Source organism: Vigna radiata, chromosome 4 (genome assembly GCF_000741045.1).
Source record: "Vigna radiata var. radiata cultivar VC1973A chromosome 4, Vradiata_ver6, whole genome shotgun sequence".
In the NCBI taxonomy this organism is placed as follows: Eukaryota; Viridiplantae; Streptophyta; class Magnoliopsida; order Fabales; family Fabaceae; genus Vigna; species Vigna radiata.
The window spans coordinates 6989657-7011388 of NC_028354.1; the positions used below are offsets into that span (position 1 = coordinate 6989657).

At 29.8% G+C, this 21732-nt stretch overlaps 4 protein-coding genes across 7 annotated transcripts; 1 reads left to right on the forward strand and 3 right to left on the reverse strand.

Moving 5' to 3' along the window:
- Window positions 1-1366: 1366 nt before the first annotated feature.
- Window positions 1367-2762, reverse strand: LOC106759053. 3 transcript variants are annotated; one of them, XM_014642066.2, is made up of 3 exons: window positions 2622-2762; window positions 1729-1885; window positions 1367-1603 (listed from the first exon to the last, which is right to left on the reverse strand). In XM_014642066.2, exons 2-3 carry the CDS (start codon window positions 1882-1884, stop codon window positions 1556-1558), a joined length of 204 nt encoding a protein of 67 aa, XP_014497552.1. In that variant the 5' UTR covers window position 1885; window positions 2622-2762; the 3' UTR covers window positions 1367-1555. The 3 variants fall into 3 exon arrangements, with proteins under 3 accessions (XP_014497552.1, XP_022635234.1, XP_022635235.1); XM_022779513.1 differs by having other exon boundaries at window positions 1729-1964; window positions 2622-2746; XM_022779514.1 differs by lacking the exon at window positions 2622-2762 and adding an exon at window positions 2097-2569.
- Window positions 2763-6050: 3288 nt separating this feature from the next.
- On the forward strand, window positions 6051-12019 carry LOC106759543 (peptidyl-prolyl cis-trans isomerase CYP71). Of its 2 annotated transcripts, XM_014642756.2 has the most exons (13): window positions 6051-6341; window positions 6472-6557; window positions 6862-6950; window positions 7178-7417; window positions 7533-7654; window positions 8513-8588; window positions 8725-8832; window positions 8914-9090; window positions 9256-9473; window positions 9676-9808; window positions 10229-10452; window positions 11154-11307; window positions 11542-12019. In XM_014642756.2, the coding sequence occupies exons 1-13, from the start codon at window positions 6205-6207 to the stop codon at window positions 11623-11625; spliced, it is 1848 nt and encodes a 615-aa protein (XP_014498242.1). In that variant the 5' UTR covers window positions 6051-6204; the 3' UTR covers window positions 11626-12019. The 2 variants fall into 2 exon arrangements, with proteins under 2 accessions (XP_014498242.1, XP_014498243.1); XM_014642757.2 differs by lacking the exons at window positions 6051-6341; window positions 6472-6557 and having other exon boundaries at window positions 7170-7417.
- A 1915-nt stretch (window positions 12020-13934) lies between these two features.
- Window positions 13935-15345, reverse strand: LOC106758734 (60S acidic ribosomal protein P2B). The gene is made up of 4 exons (XM_014641707.2): window positions 15226-15345; window positions 15029-15118; window positions 14279-14505; window positions 13935-14185 (listed from the first exon to the last, which is right to left on the reverse strand). Exons 2-4 carry the CDS (start codon window positions 15114-15116, stop codon window positions 14159-14161), a joined length of 342 nt encoding a protein of 113 aa, XP_014497193.1. The 5' UTR covers window positions 15117-15118; window positions 15226-15345; the 3' UTR covers window positions 13935-14158.
- A 2024-nt stretch (window positions 15346-17369) lies between these two features.
- On the reverse strand, window positions 17370-21396 carry LOC106759421. The gene is made up of 7 exons (XM_014642583.2): window positions 20893-21396; window positions 20356-20454; window positions 20064-20213; window positions 19264-19337; window positions 18930-19048; window positions 18230-18313; window positions 17370-17826 (listed from the first exon to the last, which is right to left on the reverse strand). The coding sequence occupies exons 2-7, from the start codon at window positions 20360-20362 to the stop codon at window positions 17772-17774; spliced, it is 489 nt and encodes a 162-aa protein (XP_014498069.1). The 5' UTR covers window positions 20363-20454; window positions 20893-21396; the 3' UTR covers window positions 17370-17771.
- Window positions 21397-21732: the final 336 nt, after the last annotated feature.

The window sequence follows — 21732 nt, forward strand, 5'->3', positions numbered from 1 at the left end:
TCGATTAAAACATGGTTTAATCGATTAAAACAGCTTGTGGAAGATTCCCAAAGGAGATAAATTACATTTAAGTCACAAGAATCAACCCTATAACATTTTAGAGCACTATTACATCATTTTTGATTATTAACAAAGCTTTATAAAATGCGGAGATCTTCAATTCTTCTTTGTGAATATTGTCTAGTGCAAATCTGTTCATCATCAAAACTTCATCTCTTTAATTTTGCTAACAACCCATATAAATGTCGGTTTTGAAAGTGACGTTAAAAGCCCAAATTAACTTACGTTAAACAGCGTTTTTACACTAGTGAATAACATGTTTTTAAGTCTATTAAAAAAAGTAACAGATATAAAAATAATAATTTAAGTCGGTTAGAAAAGTAACAGACTTAAAAATATTAATTTAAATATGTTAAAAAAGTAACATATGTAAAACTATCACTTTTATTTACAAAAATGTCACCGCATATTTTTTAATTTTTTTTTTCTGAACAAACTTAAATTCACATACTTAATAAATCTATTTTATATTAGTGATTTAAAGTTTTATAAAATTGAAAAAATGTTATATAATCTTTATAATAATCTTTTAAATTAAAATAACGTTATATATATATATATATATATATATATATATATATATATATATATTTGAACCATTATTACAAAAATAATTTTAAAGTATATACTGTCTTAAATGTTACCCTGGACCAAACGACTCACTAAGCGATAAATTTTGAATAATAATTATTTGATAACCTGATAAAACAAAGCATCAATTTACAACTCATGATATTAATATTTTAATCATATTTTTATTTTTTAAATTATATATATATATATATATATATATATATATATATTATAAAATAAAGTTATTAAATAATTGTTTTATTTTAATGTATTTCCCGTTTACAACATTTCAAATCATACTATAACTTCCGATATTAAGAACATTTGAAATCATATTTCATAATTTTTCTAACATGGATATATTATAGTACCTCATTAAAATAGGGATATATTAAATTACTGATAACAAACTATGCTATAGACCATTTGGTAATAATTCAAACGGGCGATGTTGATTGATACAACAAGGAAATATGCAGAAAGAAAAATATAAACTACTTTAAAATCACGTGTTGAAATTTTAAATAAGAAAAATCACTAAAAAAAAGTTCAAATAAGACAACGAATCTTCCATTTCAAAACAAATTCATATTTAATCTTAATTCCACAATATTCATACTTTTTGGTATTATTCCATAGGCAAAAATGTGCTTTCTTCTCTCTTTTTTATGATCGCACTTAAGTGTTTTGTTCATGTTATTTGAGATATACCTGGTGAAAATTATACAAAAAGTAAAGATGAACATGAAAATCCAGTTATTACACACAAGTACTGAATCACCATCATATCGTTACATCAACCAAATAGAGAACACTATTCATTCCAAGTTTTGAACATCCTTTGGTGATCAAAGTCTGAAAATTACAGAAATTTATCAAGGCACCAGACATATAAGCACAGAAATCAATCAGAAAGTGTAAGTCATTCTTTCTTCCCTATTCCATGTGACATGTTGTAGATCCCTCTTCCCTGATAAAAAGTACAAAACTACCAGAAATAAGAGGAGACTCATTGAATGCTATTGAAATATTCAATCTGCAAAGTCAATACAGATTATATGAAGATTTCTGAAAAGTGATAACGAACAAACTTACAATCAGGTACAATGAAGATGCTGCCAATGCAAGTGGTATTGCAACAGAGGTAATCTTGTCATATGGTCCTTTCAAATACGTGTGCTTATGGACACTCTGGAAATGCTTTTGCTTCTCAATAAGTTTCTCTCGTGGTCTAAATGGTGGTTCTGACATCCTTCAAATTTGTGGGGGACCAACAAAAAAGGTTATTCAATTCACTAATTTTCCCAAAGCAAAAGTATCACCCAATAAGTCTAGCATAAACAAAATCATAACAAGATATAAGATATTATGTTAGAAAACCATACACATGCAACTATGAAGGTATCTATCTACAAAATAACCACCAAATCTGTCTGAAACAATTTGACAAACACCTCTCTTACAGGTTGAATCAACAATGAACCCTGATTGCCCAGGTTCAACGCAGTGCTTTTGTCACAAGTTCACCACAAAACAATACATCCTAATCTTCAAAGTGAATGACATCAACATAATTGACACTTCCGTAATTCATGATCATGATGTTCCTTGTGGCTGTCTATCTATCAGATGTTGTCATCTAGCATCCAATGGAGTAAGATGCAGACAACTATAGTTCACACGCGTCTGCCCTTCGGTACAAGTAACTAATTATTAGCTGGCTGCTCTGTTCTATGCAAGTACCATAACACTCTGTAACTTCACAGGTCATTAACTTACACCAAATAGAGCAGCTAACATTAACATTTACCAAATTTTCTGACACTGATTTTAAAACGTTGGACCCGTCGAAACACGTGCTATTAAGAGGAGATAATTATAAAGAAATCAAGAGATAAAGAACAGCAAAAATGAATGAAAATCAAAAGGAGCTGAAAGTGCTAAAAAAATAAACAGAAAAATCGAAAGAAAAGGATTGGGATGCTTACTTTGAAGGAAGGGTGTTAGCGTAACAGAGGAAATGGATGCAGGTTTTCAATTGATAATATTTGCAACGGTTAAATGAAATGTCACAATATCATAAGCGGATGCTCTCGGTTCTTCCTAGAATGTTCTGGTATTTCACTTCCATGTCATGATGGCCAATCTTTTTTTTAACGTTCTTTATTTTTTGTCACTATTATGAAACACTATTTTTCAATTTTTAGATTATTATTTTCTTATTTAGTATTAATTGTTCAATTTAACTTTTTTTTTGCGTGCTTAAATTTTTGCTATCTTAGCGCAGTACATTACTTGCATAGTATGATAAAATAAACGGAAACTTCAAAACAGGGTTTTTGTTTTTGTTTTATGGATGGATTAACCTTCTCTTAGGTTTTTTTATTGAATTTTTTAATATCTCCTTTTCTTGATTTAGTTTCTGTAATATTCATTAAATTTGATTATTTATGAATAATAATATTTGCAATTCATTAAGTGAGTATAATAAAATATTAAATGAGTGATTTTATGTATTAATTAGATAAATTTAGGAATATACATTATATTAATATATTTATATATTGATATATTGCACCAAACATTATAAGAGTTTGTTTATAAAATATACTAATAAGAATAATTAAATAATATATGTTAAATGAGTATGTATATATATATATATATAGTTTAAATTTTTCATTGGTTTTTATTTTTGTATGGTAATCTCAATTAAGTTTTTATTTTTGTAACGGTCTGAATTTGATCATATTTTTTTGTAAAAATGAGTCAATTTTATCCTGTCTGTTAAATGCTCTCAGATGAGTTAATTGATGCTGATGTGTTAATGTCGATGTTCATTGTGAGATGGCAAAATTAAAGCTCTCAAACTTCCAAAGCCCTTTACACGAACACTAATCCTTTCTCTTTCCTCTTCCCAACAGATTCCAACACTGCCATTGACACGCTCTTCCACCTTGAAGGCAAGTCCCATGTCGTCTTCTCCTCCAACCCTAACCCCCGCAACCTCTCTCACATCCTCTCCTCCCTCCCATCCCTAATTGATAAACCTATATATATATATATATATATATATATATATATATATATATATATATATATATATATTAAACAAATGCATTAATACACATTCAATTAGTTTATCTATTATATCATTAGACAGGTATTACAGTACACATTACACAAGTTTGTCTATATACTAATTAGACGAGTCTAATAATATACATAGACGAGTCTCTTTATACACATATTAGATGAACCCATTAATACACATGAGATGATTACATCTATTCTATTATTAGACGAGTATTGCAATATATATTACGCAAATTTGTCTATATAAAAATTAGACGAATCTAACAATATACTTTAAATGAGTGTATCCTAATATTAATCAAACCATTAAACAACACATATTAAACTTGTTGATGTATTGATTAAACAACTCTAGATATACAATTTACATTAGTTTGACCACACATTAATTTGTAGTTTTAATGAATTAATTATACATATTTATACATATCATTTATAATTTTAGAAAATTTACTACATTTTTGCACATATTTAATTTTTATATTTTTACAAAACCTATTATTTAAATTTTTATAAACATATCGACTTCTTAAACCTATAAATTACATTTAAGATTGATTCTATTCAAAATTTAATTATAAATATAAAAATATTTATTATTATTATTTTTTCAATTTTTAATTTTTAATACATAGACACAAGTTTAAAATTAGTAAAATAATAAAAAAGAGAGTCTCAATTAACAAAACAAAGTTATTTTCAACTAATATATATTAAAACTAGTTCAACTTTAGTTAAAGTTGTTTTTTTATGTTATTGGTAAAAAAATACTTTTCATCGACTTTGAACATAAAAAACACTATTATATGTAAATTGTTTTTTTAAGTAATATCAACCGAATAATAATCATATCGTCGTTAACGTATGAAATACTATTATTAAGTAACATAATAAATAACTTGGGATTTTATTTAAATAATGAATAAAGAAAAAATAAAAAATGTTTATTAAAAAACCTTGAATAACATTAACAAAAAAAATAGTCATATTAACATCAATAGGCAAATTCACATTAAAATGATAAAATTTAATTGATTAATGTGTTAAGACTTCCAACATAATATTAATTTGTAAATAATCTTTATTTGAAATTTCAGTTAAGTTTAAGTCACCAATATTTGAAATTTGACTATATTATAAATATCACGTATATGATTGAATCAAATGAAAGAATATAAATAGTAAAAAAAACATATGTAAAACAAATTCTCAAGTATTTTATTAGATAAATTTTTAGAACAAGGATGAGAAAGAGTAACTTTAGGTGTTCGTAAATATGTTTGGTTGACTCAAGTTTTTTATTAAAAAGTTTACTCAAACTAAATATAACAATTAAATTAATCTAGTTTATTTCACTTTTAATTTAATATAAAATTAAAATCAATTTAATATATTGTGATTTTCTTATATGAAATTGTTTTTTAATAAATAACGAGTACAATATTACTGACATTTTAAAATGAAAATTTGTGAAATAAAAAATATTTTTCTTGATTTCTTTTGCGAAATTATTTTTTATTATTAATTTATTTTATTTCATAATCATAAATAAATTACATAATTTTTTAATTAAGAACTAGAGTGTGTGTTATCATGCTTTGGTGAATATAATATAAAGGTAAAATATGGCATTCAAGAATCTCACTTAGCAATCGTGAAAGTTTGTCCGATCCTATTAATTTAAAACATATAGCATTATATTTAATATATAAATAAAGTAATAATGGCTTAGTTTGACAACTAATTTCTAAATCAAAATTCGAATCAAATGGGTTGTTTGAGAAAAAAATTGCATTAAAATATTCAGAAAATTAGCTATTTTTTTTAAATAATTAGTTTTTGAACATATTAATGATACCTGTAAATAGTAAGTTTTTTTTTCTTTAACATAAAATAAATACTTGTGAGCTTTGACATTCTCGTAATAAACAAAATTTTGATTTTATAATATTAATATTAAAGGAAATTTTGCGTTTGTGTCTACACATATTAGTTCTCTAATTCTCTTCTCAATTTCAAAATTATAGTCTGTTTAATTTATAAGTTTAATTTTCATACACTTGTATGATAAAATATTTTTTGTCTTAGAGTAATTACAATAAAATATTTAATTTTCATACACCTATGAATACATAAATTACATTATATTGATTGGGCTAGCTACTAAGAAGTAGGAGGTGTCCAAGAGTTTATTGGTGGTGCAGAAAGAAACTACTAAGAAGTAGGAGGTGTCCGAGAGTTTTTTGGTAGTGCAGAAAGAAACAATTCCAACCCAACATAGGTTATCCGTTAGAATTAAACGACGTACCGTTTTAGGGTTTAGATTGCTCCGGTCTTTTTTTCACTCTTCCTCTAGTGTTTCAACTCTTCAGAACAAGATTTCGCTCCCTCACTTTGAAATTTCTACATTTAGAGAAAGTTCCTAAGCTTTGTTGTTCTTCCTCATTCAATTACATCGAAGTGCTGCTTTTGAAGATGGAAGAACACGATAATGGTGCCAACGCTGGAGAAGAGGAACCGATGATAGGCCCGGGCCCGGCCCCTCGGGCTCGGCCCAAGCGACCCCTTCAGTTCGAGCAGGCCTACCTCAACGCTTTACCCTCCGCCAACATGTCAGTTTCCGCGCCAATATCGTAGTTTTGAATTAGGGTTTCTTCAATCGAGAAATTGCGCAACTCCAAAAGTGAAAATCTCGTGAATGTTATGGATTCCTTCAGTTTCTTATTGTTGTTCTCGATGCAGGTACGAGAAAAGTTACATGCACCGTGACGTGGTTACGCATGTTGCTGTTTCTGCTGCGGATTTTTTCATCACTGGAAGTTCCGATGGTATTCCGAATTTGAATTTATGATTAATTTTTTTTCTTTTTTTCTAGTTGTTAGTAGCATGCTGAAAATTTGAAGCTACTCATTTGAATAGAGTGATGCTATTAGTTGTAACCTTACCGGTACTTTTGTCGCTGTTTGTTATTTTTTATTTTTTGTAAAATTATCGGTGCCGTGTAACTATGGAAGCATCGATACAGGTGCAACGATATACTTATGATAGCACATAGGTCTTATTTGAATTAGCTTAATCTTTGGAATAGTTTATATGTCTGGAATGACATTGTGTCGTACTTCTTGTTGTCAGGGCATTTGAAGTTTTGGAAGAAAAAGTCAATTGGTATTGAGTTTGCCAAACACTTCAGATCTCATCTTGGTCCAATTGAAGGTCTAGCTGTAAGTTTGTTAACCTCCCGCGACACTTTTGCTATAAATTTTATATAATTTGTTAAATTAATGTATTCTTGCCTGACTGTCAGATATATTATATTATGATACTGTATAGTATGATTTTGTTGGGCATAGAAAATATTATTGCGATTATTTTCTTGTTGTATTATGTATTTATGTTTTCAGAGTCTCGTTATGCTTGTCATCAACCATGACTTATTTCAGCTATGCAGGTTAGTATTGATGGTCTGCTCTGCTGCACAATATCAGATGACCGCTCTGTAAAAATATACGATGTAGTCAACTATGACATGATGGTCATGATTCGCTTGCCATATACTCCTGGTGCTGTTGAATGGGTTTACAAACAAGGGGATGTCAAAGCCAGACTTGCTATAAGTGATAGGAACTCATCTTTTGTGCACATATACGATGCACGAGCTGGTTCAAATGATCCCATTGTCTCCAAAGAGGTTCCAATTCTATACTAACTTTAATATAAGTTATTCTTCGAAAAGAATTACAATTATTTTGGTGATATTTTGCATCATTTTATTGAATATCGGTCTCATTCCCTGCTTTGTTCAGATACATATGGGTCCTATCAAAGTTATGAAGTACAACGCCGTCTATGATTCCGTACTTTCAGCAGATGCAAAGGGAATAATTGAATATTGGAGTCCTGTGACACTTCAATTCCCAGAGGATGAGTATGTGCTTACTTTTTTCTTATTGTAATTCTGCCTCTGTTCATTTTTATAAACGAATATCATCATATTAAAACCTGTGAATTCTGAAGCTGCACTTTAACTTTTTTCTCAATGAGTTATTCTAAACACCAGCTGTAATAGCCAATAATATGATTAGGATTATCTCAAACTACTAATAGATTTAGGCATCCTTAAAAAAGGCTACTGCATATTCAATAAGATCGTTCTTATTAGTTTCAAAATTTCCACCATAGGATGTTTCACTGAAATCCTGTCGGGCAATAACATTTGCTATTCTGTTCATAGGTGGCATTTTTCCTTAACTTCTGGCTAATGGTTTATATCCTCCTGTTGGCACCATTGTCGACCACTTAGCCAATGATCTTCTAAGGGTTTTTAATTTGTCCTCCAATAACTTGCTTACAAGCCTAGCCTATACAAAATGAATCGGTATTGTAATCTGCAATCCCATGGAAGTGCCAATATTTCAAACATTTTATAATTGTTAGAATATTTACCTTATTTATCATCATTATATTGTGTTTAGTATATATAGTAGTAATACTTAGGTCTGCACCTAGGTCAAGGGGCACATCCATAATCTTTCATGTATTTTTGTATCAGAACTTTCTTATATATAGAATGAGAGTGAGAGGGATCTGATAAGTCCTTTAGAATTATTTTACCGTCTCAATCTCAAGTGTGGTTATCATACATAGTCATTTTGTGATTGTATTAGTATTTATTATTCTACTATATAGTGAATACCAGTTCTGGAAATTCTCAATTACACAAGTTTTGATGTTGGAATTTGTGCAGTTACTTATGCTCTTTAATGCTTTCCTCGGGTTTTTGTAGGGTCAATTTTAAACTGAAAAGTGATACTGACCTCTTTGAAATTGCAAAATGCAAGACTTCTGTTTCAGCTATTGAGGTACTTCAATTATATGAACATATTTCTGAACTCACAGTTAATAATTCCACATTATGTTATTTGGGTGTCTTTTGAAAGCTAGATATCTGGTGTTTAACTTCGATGGTTTTTATTGACCATATTGCATCTTTTTTAGGTAAGTCCAGATGGTAAACAATTTTCCATTACATCACCTGATCGAAGGATCCGTGTGTTTTGGTTCAGAACGGGTAAATTAAGGCGAGTTTATGATGAATCTTTAGAGGTAACAGTTTTTTCATGATTTCTCCCTTTCTTTTGTCATTTGTGGACGTAATAATATGGTAAATGAATTGCTTTATTAAAGGTTGCTCAAGATCTCCAAAGAAGTGATGCTCCATTATATCGGTTGGAAGCTATTGATTTTGGTCGAAGAATGGCTGTTGAGAAGGAAATAGAAAAAACAGAAAGTGCACCACTTCCAAATGCAGTCTTTGATGAAAGTTCCAATTTTCTTATATATGCAACTTTGCTTGGGATAAAAGTAAGATTTTTTTTCCTTACTCAAGGTTTACAAATAGTCACTCCAATTCCTTCTGTAATACTACCTTTCTGTTTTATTACTTTTCCTTCATTGTTCGCTAATACATGAGGTGGCTAGATGGTGCTCCTTTTCCCTTATTTGTTTACATCTTCCATATGTTTGTAGATCGTTAATCTGCACACCAATAAAGTTAGTCGAATACTTGGAAAGGTGGAGAATAATGATAGGTTCTTAAGAATAGCTTTATATCAAGGCGATCGGAGTAGCAAAAGAGTAAGAAAGATTCCTTCGGCAGCTGCAAATGTTAATGAGAGTAAGGAGCCTTTGACAGATCCCACTCTCCTGTGTTGTGCCTTTAAAAAGCACAGGATATATTTATTCAGGTAANATTGTACACTCTACTGACCATTTTACCTCTCTTATGAAATACAAAGTCATATAGTTTTTCTATTTGATATCATATACAGATATTTTGTTGGTTGTGTTTTTTACCTTGGTACATCTTTTTAAAGTATGTCATCATTAGTAGTATCTCATGCAAATGAAAGTCACGATATCTAAGTCCGGAAATCTATCATGTATCAGTCGAAGAGAACCGGAGGAGCCTGAAGATGCAACTAAAGGAAGAGACGTGTTCAATGAAAAACCTCCTGCTGATGAACTTTTGGCAGTTTCAGACATTGGAAAGTCAGTTACAACGTCACTTCCTGACAATGTGGTGAGTTATCTTTGTTTGCCTTTAAAAAGTAGGTTGAGAATTGACACTCATGTTCCAAAAGCTTACCTTTCTTATGTTATTGAAGGGGTTTGGATCTTCTAGTCTTAATGTTAATGGAATAATTAATTCCTATTCCTAAGTTTTTCTATTGCCCTATTCCATAATGGTTGGAATCTTGAATAGCTCTTAATATGATGGTGTAACTCCTTCCGTATTGTGGAGGAAAGCATATTGAAACAAAATAGTCATCTCTTCTAAGTGCTTGTCCTTGTTTAGCAGAACAGAACGATATCCTAAAACATATTCCATCTTGATCATTACATCTGAGTTGGTTTTCATATATTTTTTTCTTTTACAATCACAGGGTTATCTCTCTGTTCCTAAAAAGTAGCTTTACAATACAAATTTTTCTTTTTGCAGATTCTACACACCACAATGGGTGATGTTCACATGAAATTATACCCTGAGGAATGTCCAAAAACTGTGGAGAATTTCACAACACACTGCCGAAATGGCTATTATGACAATCTTATTTTTCATAGGGTCATCAAAGGCTTCATGATTCAAACAGGAGATCCTCTGGGAGATGGCACTGGTGGGCAATCTATTTGGGGGAGAGAATTTGAGGATGAATTTCATAAAAGGTATTCATGTTTGCTTTTAAACATACTATCATATGCAAGAAATATCATCACAATTTCAGACTCCAAGCTTATGATTATTTGGGAGTTTTGAAACATAGACTGGAGACAGATACTACAGGCGCACAGGGATATGACTACATTAAAAATTGTAGGACATAGGGACACGGTATACACACAGAGATATACATGTATGTATGATCAAATATCACAATAAGATGTTTACAGTTATATGATAATTAGTCTCAACTAAAGTACTATGACATCTTATTTGATAATTAAAAAACTTGAAGGAATTTGAGAAACCATTGTTGTAAAGAAAAATCCAGAAACTATTAAACTCCTAAACCACCATGGGAAAGAACCAATACCGTACTTCTAAAGAGTCATACAAAGAATTTCATAAATATCAAATTCCTAAGAATTATAAAATTCATCTTTAACCAGCAGTATGAAAATTTAATCATTTCAAGCATATTAGCTCTAAAGCAAAACATTAATCAAAATTGAATCGTAAAAGGAACACATTAATCAAATTTATATCATAAGAGATATTACACAAACATGGGGACATTTCTTCACAGTTTCAAAAGTGGTGCTTCTTAGTTTGGGGAATATGCTAATGCCAAGTGGAAACTTCCTGGGGTATGGTTTTTATTCAGATGGAACTTTAGAGTAATAATTTTTTGTTTTCTCTCATACAGTTTGAGGCATGATAGACCGTTCACAGTTTCTATGGCAAATGCTGGCCCTAATACAAATGGCTCTCAGTTCTTTATCACCACAGTGGCTACTCCATGGTTGGACAACAAGCACACTGTATTTGGTAGAGTTGCAAAGGGAATGGATGTTGTACAGGTAAATTGCCTTCTATTTTTGCTTAAGAGTCATGTTATTCAAAATCACTCGGCAAATACTTTTCAAATTTGTAGTGTGGGCATTTTGAAATCAGTCCTTCTCAATTTCCTTTTCCCTAATATGAAAATTTTGATAAATGTTGCTCTTATAGGTTTTCTTCTATAATGTATTATGTTAAAATGTTTTGGGTCTTGTTGATTAAAGTCCTATATTGAGAACATCTAATGTTGGCAGGCCATAGAGAAAGTGAAGACAGACAAGACAGACAAACCATATCAAGATGTTAAAATTCTAAATGTCACTGTACCGAAGTCTTGAAGGTCTTTGGTTTGTTTTGCCGCTGCAGTCATCAGTCATACATTTACCGGTGATACTTGCTTGAAGAAGTTTTAAATGGATGACTTGAAGCTTCTTCCTTTAGCTTCATAGGTTTGCTACGAACTGAGGCAATTATTTTAACAGGATGGGTGTTGTTTTTCATGCTTACACTTCCGTCATAGGTTCCATCTTCCTTAATGTGACTAATGGCTCAAGCTAGCTGGTGCTGTCTTCTCTGTTCTGCTCTGCCATTATAATGTTCTTTGCACGCGTCAAAGGAATGCGGTCCGCCGATATCACTTGACATGTAATTTTTTCTGATATATAACCTTATTAAAACTGTTTTTAAGTGTGGTATAAATAGTATTACCCTTTGATATTTCCAGGCTAATAATTTAACTCTCATAAAACATGGACACCACTGTTCCATCCATCTTTAATTTGACCTGCAATTTGTTAAAGCAGTCTGCAGCAATCCGGGGGGCTCTGGCGTATCTAAAACATATAGTAATTATTTTTAAGCTAAAACCTATAATAACAAGTAATTGTTATTTATGACATTTTGGTGTTATCGGTTATGCTGCGTGCATAATGAGTTTTAATAATTGAAGTTGTTATTGAAAGCACAAAAACTTGGTGATATTTGAATAGAAAATGTCTAGGAAATGTTATCAATCTTTTCGATTTCGTAATAGATTTTAAAGAGGGTACACATTTCTAGTTAAAAAAAGAAAGAATCATTAGTCATCTATTTAAAATTATCATTTACTTTATTTATGATTGTGTGACAAAAAATATCGTATTTAAGAATATGAAAAAAACATACAAAAAAAGTTTAGCATATATTTTATGCGCTAAAATTATCTTTTGACCCTAGACAAGTTGAACCAAAATTAAGAGTTCAATTTAGGTTGAATTTTTTTAAACGAATCCAAAGACGAACTATTTTTGATGCCTGAAAAAAATCCTCAAATGTGTAAAATACCAATATCAATAACCTCAGCGTATGCGTTAAGAGCCATAAGATGACACTAAATGTTTTGCTTTAGAAAAATTATAGTTTTTACGGAGAAAATGATACAGACTCATTTCGAAATAGTTTGTGTCGGTGAAATAATAATAATAATAATAATAATAATAATAATAATAATAATAATAATAATAATAATAATAATAATAATAAAAGAAAAAAGTGTCATTGTCTTACTCTTGGTCGCCAAGATAGTGAGCATATTCTCACTTCTCCCCTTATTTTGCAATAATTTGAAGTTAGGATATTTCTTCCTATCAATTGAAACTTACTTTTAAAATGGTCAATTTTAATTTCATTGTCAAATAATGATATATTCAATTCAAGTTGATTTTCGTTTTAAACAATGATGTTAAAACTTAAAAGCAGACAGTACTCAGGACCTAAAAGAATCAACCAATATAATCTCTGTTCTTCATTAATAGGTATATGGTAATGGTTAACCAGTCACCGATGATAATGAAAATCTCAACAATAAAAAAGGATCATGTAGTAGCTATTGTAAACGTGCTCAAATATAGACAACTAAATATACTAAAATCTATTATGACTGGAAGAACCTAAAGAATGTTTCTATCTGGTAATAACACGTCTAGAACTTCTTAAACATTTCCAGGAAAAAAATAAAATAAACCTTCATAAAAATACGATTCTATCATATTAACTTCAAAAATTAATTTCGAAAGCCCAGAGATATTTTAAACTTTAATTATCAATTTGGATAAATATAATTTAATTTTTCGGGGAAATACATCTTAATTTTTACATTTCTCGGGGACTCCATGAAAATCAAGTTAAAAACGCAATTATAATTTGTATCCTGATACAACAATTTCTAAGTAACTTCTTTTGAGAAGAATGATACCAAAGTGCAAATAGTTAAATATAGAAAAACATGGTTAAAGGGGGAACAGAAAGCATCCTTTCATTGGTTAATGAAAAGAATAAATATTTGATCATTATATCACCAAGATTGATGAACAAAAGGAACTAGTAGACAAGAGGACAAAGGATTACCCTGTTAATCCATTTCAATAGATCATTTAAATGACTAAATTTGGGTAAACAAGATAACCAAGTGCGTTATCAACGAATACCCATTGAAAAGACTATTTTAAGGTGTAAACAAGTGATTTTACCTCAGATATTCAATAGTACTCTAACTTCAGATTTTCATTAGATGATAGAAAATAGTACACCATAAAATAGAAAAAAAATTATTATTATCGTTTTAAAAAGTTTAAATAAACATATTTGTAAGTTACTTTTTCCATTCATATGAAGAAACAAGATAATGCTCACCTTAATAACCGATCAAACAAATTAAATCCAAACGTTACTAAATTATATCAGACAGTTTGATAACATTACATTGTCTCCAATGTAAAAAGGCAAATCTCAAAAACCTAAAAACAATATGTAACTCGAGTAACAAAACCTTGGGACTGAGCTAAAATACTAAATGGAACAGAAAATGTAAGACATAAAAACACCTCAGACCTTTTAGTCGAACAAACTGAAACCCATGTCCTGCGAATCAAAGAAGGTAAAAAAATACATTCATCAGTAGAGGATTATAATTTATCAAACAAACGAAATTAGTGACACAAGTTTGAAACTTACATCATCGGACTCCTCCTTCTCTTCAACTTTCTTTTCTTCCTTTGCTTCTGCGGCAGGTGCAGCACCACCACCACCAGCAGCTGGTGCAGCAGCAACAGCCACCGCAGCACCACCGCCAGACACAGCAGACATCTTTTCCCTTCCGCTGGCAAGTAGCTCATTGAAGTCTTTGCCCTTAACTTCAGCCAAGAGCAAGTTAATCAACTCATCCTCAGCTTCAGCTCCAACTAAATCATTGGAAAGAATATTCAGAATCAGTATTGCCAAACCATATAGATTAACCAAACATTCAACAAAATATCAAATTCTCATAGTCATTTTCTGGTTGTTAATTCTACAAGCCAAACCAAGCTAAACTTCAAATTAATTCTACAAACCAAAAAACACAAATATTCATCACAAATATTGCCACATTGCATCCTCATAGTATGATTTCAGTATTCTGAAAATTAATTCTACAAACCAAAAAACACAAACCTTACTATCAAAAAAAGAAAAACCCTCTAACAACATTCTAGAATTGAATAAAGAAATTCGTGAAATTACAAATCCACTTCATAAATCTAAAGAGAAAGAGAAAAAACTACAACAACGCACTGAAATCAATCCCAACAACAACAATTAAACAAGTAACAATGCTAACAAGAAACACAGTGGTAGGTCAAAATAAAGCATAAAACTACGGTAAATGGAAAATTGTGAAAAATAGTGAAAAAGAAAAAAGAAAGAATATTAGGATTGAGGAAGGACCTGCGCCAAGGATATTTTTGATATCACTTGCAGAAGGAGTTGGGTTCCCTCCCAAAACTGCAAGCAAATAAGCACCCACAACCTTCATATCTGAATTCAAAATCACACAACACATTTCATTTGTTAGTGACACAGATCAACAACATAACACAACACAACATGTGCAAAATTAAATTAGGTGAGAAAGAAGAACCCACTCTCTGAATTATCCTGATTTCGCTCCTGAGTTTGGGATTAGGGTTTCAAAATACGAGAGGCGCAGAAGCTCAGAGCAGATACCTAATATATAACTAGGGTTTTCAGCTCTTTAGATTCCATCTTTCTTATTTCCAGTTATGTCCCTATTAACAATTAGGTAAACTTTTAATTTTTTTTTTTTCTTCAATCTTCTCCAATAGATAAAATACTGTAAAGAAATTTTATGTAAAAAAGTAAAAATAAAATATAATTCTACATTATTCTACAAAAATAAGATTTATTATTGTTCTCTCTAATTTTTAAATTTTTTATTGTTTAGCTATTTCTCTATTTTTTTATGTTACATAAATATGTTTTCAAGTCCTATAAAATTAGTGATTCTATTATTTTTGTAACAGATTTTCGATTTTATTTCTCAAGAAACTAACTGACTGAAATTTTGTATACTATCTCTATAATATTCATGGCATGAGGTGTAATCTAAACATCTCATACATAGAAAATAAATAAATTCTAAAACAACTTTTTTCCAACTACAAAGCTTCACATGCCAAAGGTATTAATGTTAGATTTTAAAGAATTAAAATTAGAGAAAAGAAATTTTAAAATATAAAAATTCTATGAAAATTAAAATCAATTACATTATTTTTTTAAGGAATGAAATAAAAAAAACACAAGAAGCAAAAGTAAAATTAGTCATAGTAACAAGAAGCATAACTAAATTTATTATTTTAATTCTATAGTTTAAGTTTAAACATATAATTCTTTATTTTATAATCCCATGTTTTATATTTTTTACCTTTAACTTTGCAAAGTAAGTTTCTATTTTTATTTTACTTAAAATAAACATAAAATACTAATAAAAAGGATTTGTTTGACAAATTTAATATTTAAAAATAAGATTTTGATTGAAACAATTACTAACACGATATATAAAATAATTGAATGAAATATAACTATCTAGGCTTAGTAATGCACATGATGGAATTTATATTAGAAAATTAAAATTTTAAAATTAAAAGTTATGTATATTGGACAGTAATTATTAGGTTAATTTAAATGTATGATTAAATATACATTTATATTGTAATTAAAAGTTATGTTAAAATATTTTAAACATATATATTATATTTTATATTTATTATAAATAATTTATATTTTGAAACAGTATTATTTTAACTATTAATAATTTGTTTTCAAAATATTAAAATTTTGTTTTAATTAAATATAAAAAAATGATGGAAAAGAAATATAAGAAACACAAATAAAGAGCTTCACATATGTATTTTTTAAAAAAAAAAGCTAAATAAAATCTCCTACTGCATAATTAGCTAAGTAATATATAAGATTATATTTTAAAAATATGATAAAAGAAAAAAATACTTTTCTATTCAACAGTTTGTTAAATTAATATATCCCTCCTTCATATGGAGTACTATGTAATTATGAGGTTAATAAATCATATAAGCAGGTTGTTACGCCTTTACATTATTTACATCATTACTTAATTACAAAATATATAAAAAGTTGTGAGTAAGAAAAATTAAATTAAATCAAATATTATATTATTTATTTTATAAAATAAAACATGTTTAAATAAACATATTTCTGTTGTAATTAAAAATTATGTTAACCTATTTTAAACATATAAATTATATTTTAAATTTTCGGTGAAAAATTTATATTTAAAACAATATTATTTTAACAACTAATAATTTATTTTGAAAATATTACAATTTTATTTTAAATAAATAAAAAAAATGAGAGTAAAAATATTAAATGAAACCTCTCATATATGTATTTAAAAAGAACTAAACAAACTCCCCCAATACATTATTAGCTTAGTGTTATATAAAGTTATATTTTGAAAATATAATAAAAGAAAATTATTTTCTATTTAATACTTTATTAAATTAATATATTTTTGTCATCATATAGAATACTATGAAATAATTATAAGATTACTAAATATGATTACGAGATTATAATGTTTTTTAACTATTTTATTATCATCTCTAACATTTTTTATAGGCAAATAATTATATTAAATAGATCATTTGAAACCTTTAATCCATATGGAGGGATCATACACAACCCAGTGACATAAGAGATCAAAAGAGATAGTAACTAGAAAAATCATAAATAAACTGGAAAAAGTGTATATTAATACAAGAGAGATTATCACTATATTGTTTGTTTCGATGAATCTAGGTAAGCTAAATATTTGGACCAATTCTCATTTACACTCATAGGTTGGTCGAATTTATCCAACTAATCAAAACTCCTAATAAACACAAAAATGGTCAGATCCAATATTTTATAATCAATCTCCATGTGTAAATGCAGAACACAGACTTAAAATCTCAAACTCTTGGTTGATTTATCATTTGGAATATTAGATAAAGAAAAACATCCAAGCTAAAAAAAGTAAAAGAAAAGTTGTAACTTTAAAGAGTATTGGGAGGACGAACTAAACAGGTGCATCCTCATGCCGGTTCAATCTTCACATCAAGAGTCAATTTTTGGTAGTTGATTATCCAATGGACTAATTCTTTTTTCTTCTGCTATCTATGCCCTGCTTTAAGAACTGCAACCTATTTCTGCACAAAATTTACATTACCAGAAATCAACGACAAGAAAAATAAACAATTATCGAATGAATGGCATTAACAAATACCAAGACCACTGCACAAGTGCGAAACCCTGAATCCACTAATCAGACTGCTGCTATAGCTTCATAGGGATATTTACAAGGTAAGGGCAGGTCAAAACCATTTAATAATCCAATAACAGTACTTGATAGCAAAAATTTGATGAAAAGATATTTAAAAACTGAAATTCCAAGATCTATGTACTGCACACCTGGATAGCCCAAAACACCAGCCCGCATGAATTACAAATAATATGACAAAGGCTTTACATGTATAGCATGGAACACAAGATAAAAATATTGTCAATCAAGTGATGTGCCACAAAAACACAATCATGGATGATAAACCTTACTTGGAATCAGTAAGGCGGCCATGTAGGCTCCATCTTTGGCGAAAACCTTCAATGCCCTCAATTCCACTAGCAAGAATTAGGCGCCTATACATATGAAACCAAGGTACATAAGATTTCTACTGATTGAAAATTCTAAACATCACATTCAGACGCCCAAATGTCACACGATATCCAATACACAAATACTGTCAAAAGTTTGAGTGCTTAAGTGAGGAAATAAGGTCAATCAATTGAAGTATATAAGGCAATCCAAGAGCTCTTATGAATTTAGTTTTTAGTTATTAGTGCCTAAAGAGAATTTATTTTATACAAACTCACTCCCAACTCCAATAAAATAAACTATGTGCTTTAGATATTGGAGATCAGTTTGAAAAAACGAAATAAAACTTAGTCCTAGATTTTGGTTTATTTTTTAAATAGATATTAGAAGTCCAAATAAGAACAAATATTCTTCTCTACCATCACAAATTTTGGGATAAGTACAGTAATATCTTTAGAAGAGTAATGAAATAGAAGCAATGAAATGTTTAGTCATAAAAGATAATCATATCTAAAGAAGCTGAAGTTTCCGTAGTTTAAAATCTTAGGAAAATTCATTCTTCAAGGATTTATTAAAAGCTTGCTTTATGCTCCATTAGGATATGTAAAGCAAAGAAACATTCGAGACAATAGACAACATTATAGGACTACTTGAACATACCTCTCCAATGATGTAACTTCTGCCTCAAGCTGAGAGGCCCTCCCATTGGCTTCATCTAGAGGCATTGATAAACCCAACTTCAATTCACTATCTTGAAGTCGCTTCCGTATCTCCTTATCCTGAAGTTTATTTATTTTTATTCAAAAAAAAAGTAAAGGGCATTCAATTGTCCTAAATCTTTATCTCCAACAATAACAATTAGCAAATACTACATATATTAAAGATCATTCAAAGAAGATTACATATGATTTAGTGGTAAAATGGAAGAGATGGAGTAAGTAGGAAGAAAAATAAATGAATATTCCTAAATGATATCTGATAACAATGTTCTCACCCTTCGTTCAGCACATTGCTTATATAAAGCAATTTCATCTTGACAAAATGGTTCAATGTCATTGATTTGCAAGCCTGCAAGATATAATAAAGCTCATAAAACGTTCAGATAAAAAAAGGTTGGAATAGACAAACATCTAATATTAAAAACAATTATCTCGTTAACATATTGCACTATTACTGAACCTTGTTGAAGTTAATCCTTTAACTTCTCCAATCTGGGCATACCAAAAAAATCTACCCACTTTTGTTACGAGTAAGGTCGGACAAAAATCAAGTGACTCATGTTCCTACATAACCCTAATCCTAATTACAAAACAACGAAGCAAAATAACTGCTTAATCCATGTCATTGCATCTACTTAGAACTATCAAATGAAACTAAAAACGTAGATCTAAGGGCCTATTTTTCTCAAAAGTAAATCTTACTATACAAATTCAATTTCCAGAATATAATATGTTAATATAATTAAACTACAAAAAAAAAACCAAGTATATAAATAAATTACTCTTATTTTATTTTTGCGCCATTAATTTTCTTATTTTTTATACACATTAATTATTAGGATTTTAGACATTCTTCCTTCTCTGTACAATTGTATTAGAATTAAGATAGGAGAATTCACTACATTTATTCACTTAAACGAAATGTTTATATATACATATTATACCGCAACAAGAAAAACAGAAAATACAACTACAAACTCTATAAAAAACAAACTAACAACCCAAAACTAATACCAAAGAAGCCTAATAAATTGTGTACGAACAGCTTTACCAGATTACTGAAAACGATACTTACATAGAAATAGATTCCTGAGAAGTCCATCACACAAATCAACACCTTGGAGGACATGGGAGGCTATTTCCGGTGGTACTACAGGCGATGGAGGACCGGTCATTAAATCATCACCAACCAAAATTGTTTCATCCATAGTTGGCTGCGAATCAACTGAAACCCACACAAAAGTTTATCAGCATTATTCATCTTCCAAATATTTGAACCTTTTCGTATTTTAAGGTATGTAACCTAAAGCAAAACAATTTAACATGCCAGTAAAGACAACATAGTCAGTATAACAGAGATGACGTACCATCCATGGTTGCTTTCTGGTAATCCTTCCGCAAAGAAAACACAACAATTCTGGTTTTTTCTGTTCTTTTTCTTTTTTATAGCAGCTCACAATATACGACTGAAGAAAAAAAGAAGAAGCACGGATTACAATATCATAGTATAGTTGGTATTGCTATTGGTTGGCTAGTGGTGATCGTTGAGCCAAGGCTGTACAAGGGAACGGTTGATGGGTATAAAACTGCAAAGGCAGGGGTTTCCGGTGGCCTTCACGATTATTTTCTTTCGGAAGTGTGTCTATCTTTTTGAATTTAATGCTCAACCAAAGGGAAGTGAATGGAGGAATAAATGGTGAGTGAAAAAAAGAAACAACCAAGTAATGTGATTAAAATCTTTTAAAAATATACCAAATGACTAAACAAGTATTTCACCGTTACGGACATAGTGTTTCAACATTTCTACAAACACCTTATGGGCATATAATTTCTACAAATACTAAATGAAATGATGATGACCCAACATTCTTAAAATGCGAGGAAAGTGAAATCGGAGCACGCACCGGAATCGGAGGAGGAGGCGATGCCGCCGGCGAGTCTGATCAGGCAGGACTGGTATTGGCTTTCGGCGAATCTGGTTGAATGGAGGATAGCTAGGGTTAACTCCGGCTATGAACTTGTCGCTGACAATGGCTTTGGTCAAGTGGTAGAGTTGCAATCGCAGGAGAAGTTTGATGACTGGCGCCAGTACAACACAAGTGGTTCTGAGTTGGGCTGAAGTAACTTGGTGGAGCTCTGGAGAAGGGTTAGGGGAGGAGCTTGATGATTTTAAAAGAGTATTTTATGAAAAAATGAAATTAAATTATTACTTAACAAATTTAATAAATATTCAAATACTTTTATTTTTAAAACAGACAATTCAAGGGATATTATTTTATTGTGACATTTATTATTATTTACTTTTTTCAGTTTGAAGAGTTTGAACGCGATGATGACATAAATGAAGAGACCCTCCCAAGAATATAAAAGAGTATAATGAATTTTGTTTCAGGAAATTGATTTCGGCTATTCAATCACTCTATCCAAGTTTGAGGAAACTAATTTGGTACTATTTGAAGAGTGGACGAAGATTAGTAAATAGGTCTCTTACTGATTGGTTTCATGAAAGTGAGAAAACAAGAGCTGGTTATAACAATTTGTTCGGTTCTTTTAGACTTTTTGGTCTTCCTCTTTCACCGAGGAAAAGACGCTGCCAAGAAGCTGAGTATTACCAAACTGAAGATAGAAAGTTTCTTGAGAAAGCCAAAACAATGAATGATTTGGATCAGAGATCCTTTAAAGGAACTAGAAAAGGAAGCAGACTCTCATTATGGATCTTAATACAAAACTAAGTCATCCTACCA

What these genes read in the sequence shown, in the direction of transcription:
- LOC106759053 (XM_014642066.2), bottom strand. Translation starts at nt 1,884, where the DNA reads ATGTCAGAACCACCATTTAGACCACGAGAGAAACTTATTGAGAAGCAA. An exon ending in CATCTTCATTGTACCTGATT is followed by an intron (nt 1,604 to 1,728) that starts GTAAGTTTGTTC and finishes ACTTTTTATCAG; the next exon opens with GGAAGAGGGATCTACAACAT.
- LOC106759543 (XM_014642756.2), top strand. Translation starts at nt 6,205, where the DNA reads ATGGAAGAACACGATAATGGTGCCAACGCTGGAGAAGAGGAACCGATG. An exon ending in CAACTTTGCTTGGGATAAAA is followed by an intron (nt 9,091 to 9,255) that starts GTAAGATTTTTT and finishes ATATGTTTGTAG; the next exon opens with ATCGTTAATCTGCACACCAA. An exon ending in GAGGATGAATTTCATAAAAG is followed by an intron (nt 10,453 to 11,153) that starts GTATTCATGTTT and finishes TCTCTCATACAG; the next exon opens with TTTGAGGCATGATAGACCGT.
- LOC106758734 (XM_014641707.2), bottom strand. Translation starts at nt 15,116, where the DNA reads ATGAAGGTTGTGGGTGCTTATTTGCTTGCAGTTTTGGGAGGGAACCCA. An exon ending in CAAAAATATCCTTGGCGCAG is followed by an intron (nt 14,506 to 15,028) that starts GTCCTTCCTCAA and finishes CCAATGATTTAG; the next exon opens with TTGGAGCTGAAGCTGAGGAT. An exon ending in AGAAGGAGGAGTCCGATGAT is followed by an intron (nt 14,186 to 14,278) that starts GTAAGTTTCAAA and finishes TTTGATTCGCAG; the next exon opens with GACATGGGTTTCAGTTTGTT.
- LOC106759421 (XM_014642583.2), bottom strand. An exon ending in TCTCAGGAATCTATTTCTAT is followed by an intron (nt 19,338 to 20,063) that starts GTAAGTATCGTT and finishes TATATCTTGCAG; the next exon opens with GCTTGCAAATCAATGACATT. An exon ending in GAAGTTACATCATTGGAGAG is followed by an intron (nt 18,314 to 18,929) that starts GTATGTTCAAGT and finishes TCATATGTATAG; the next exon opens with GCGCCTAATTCTTGCTAGTG.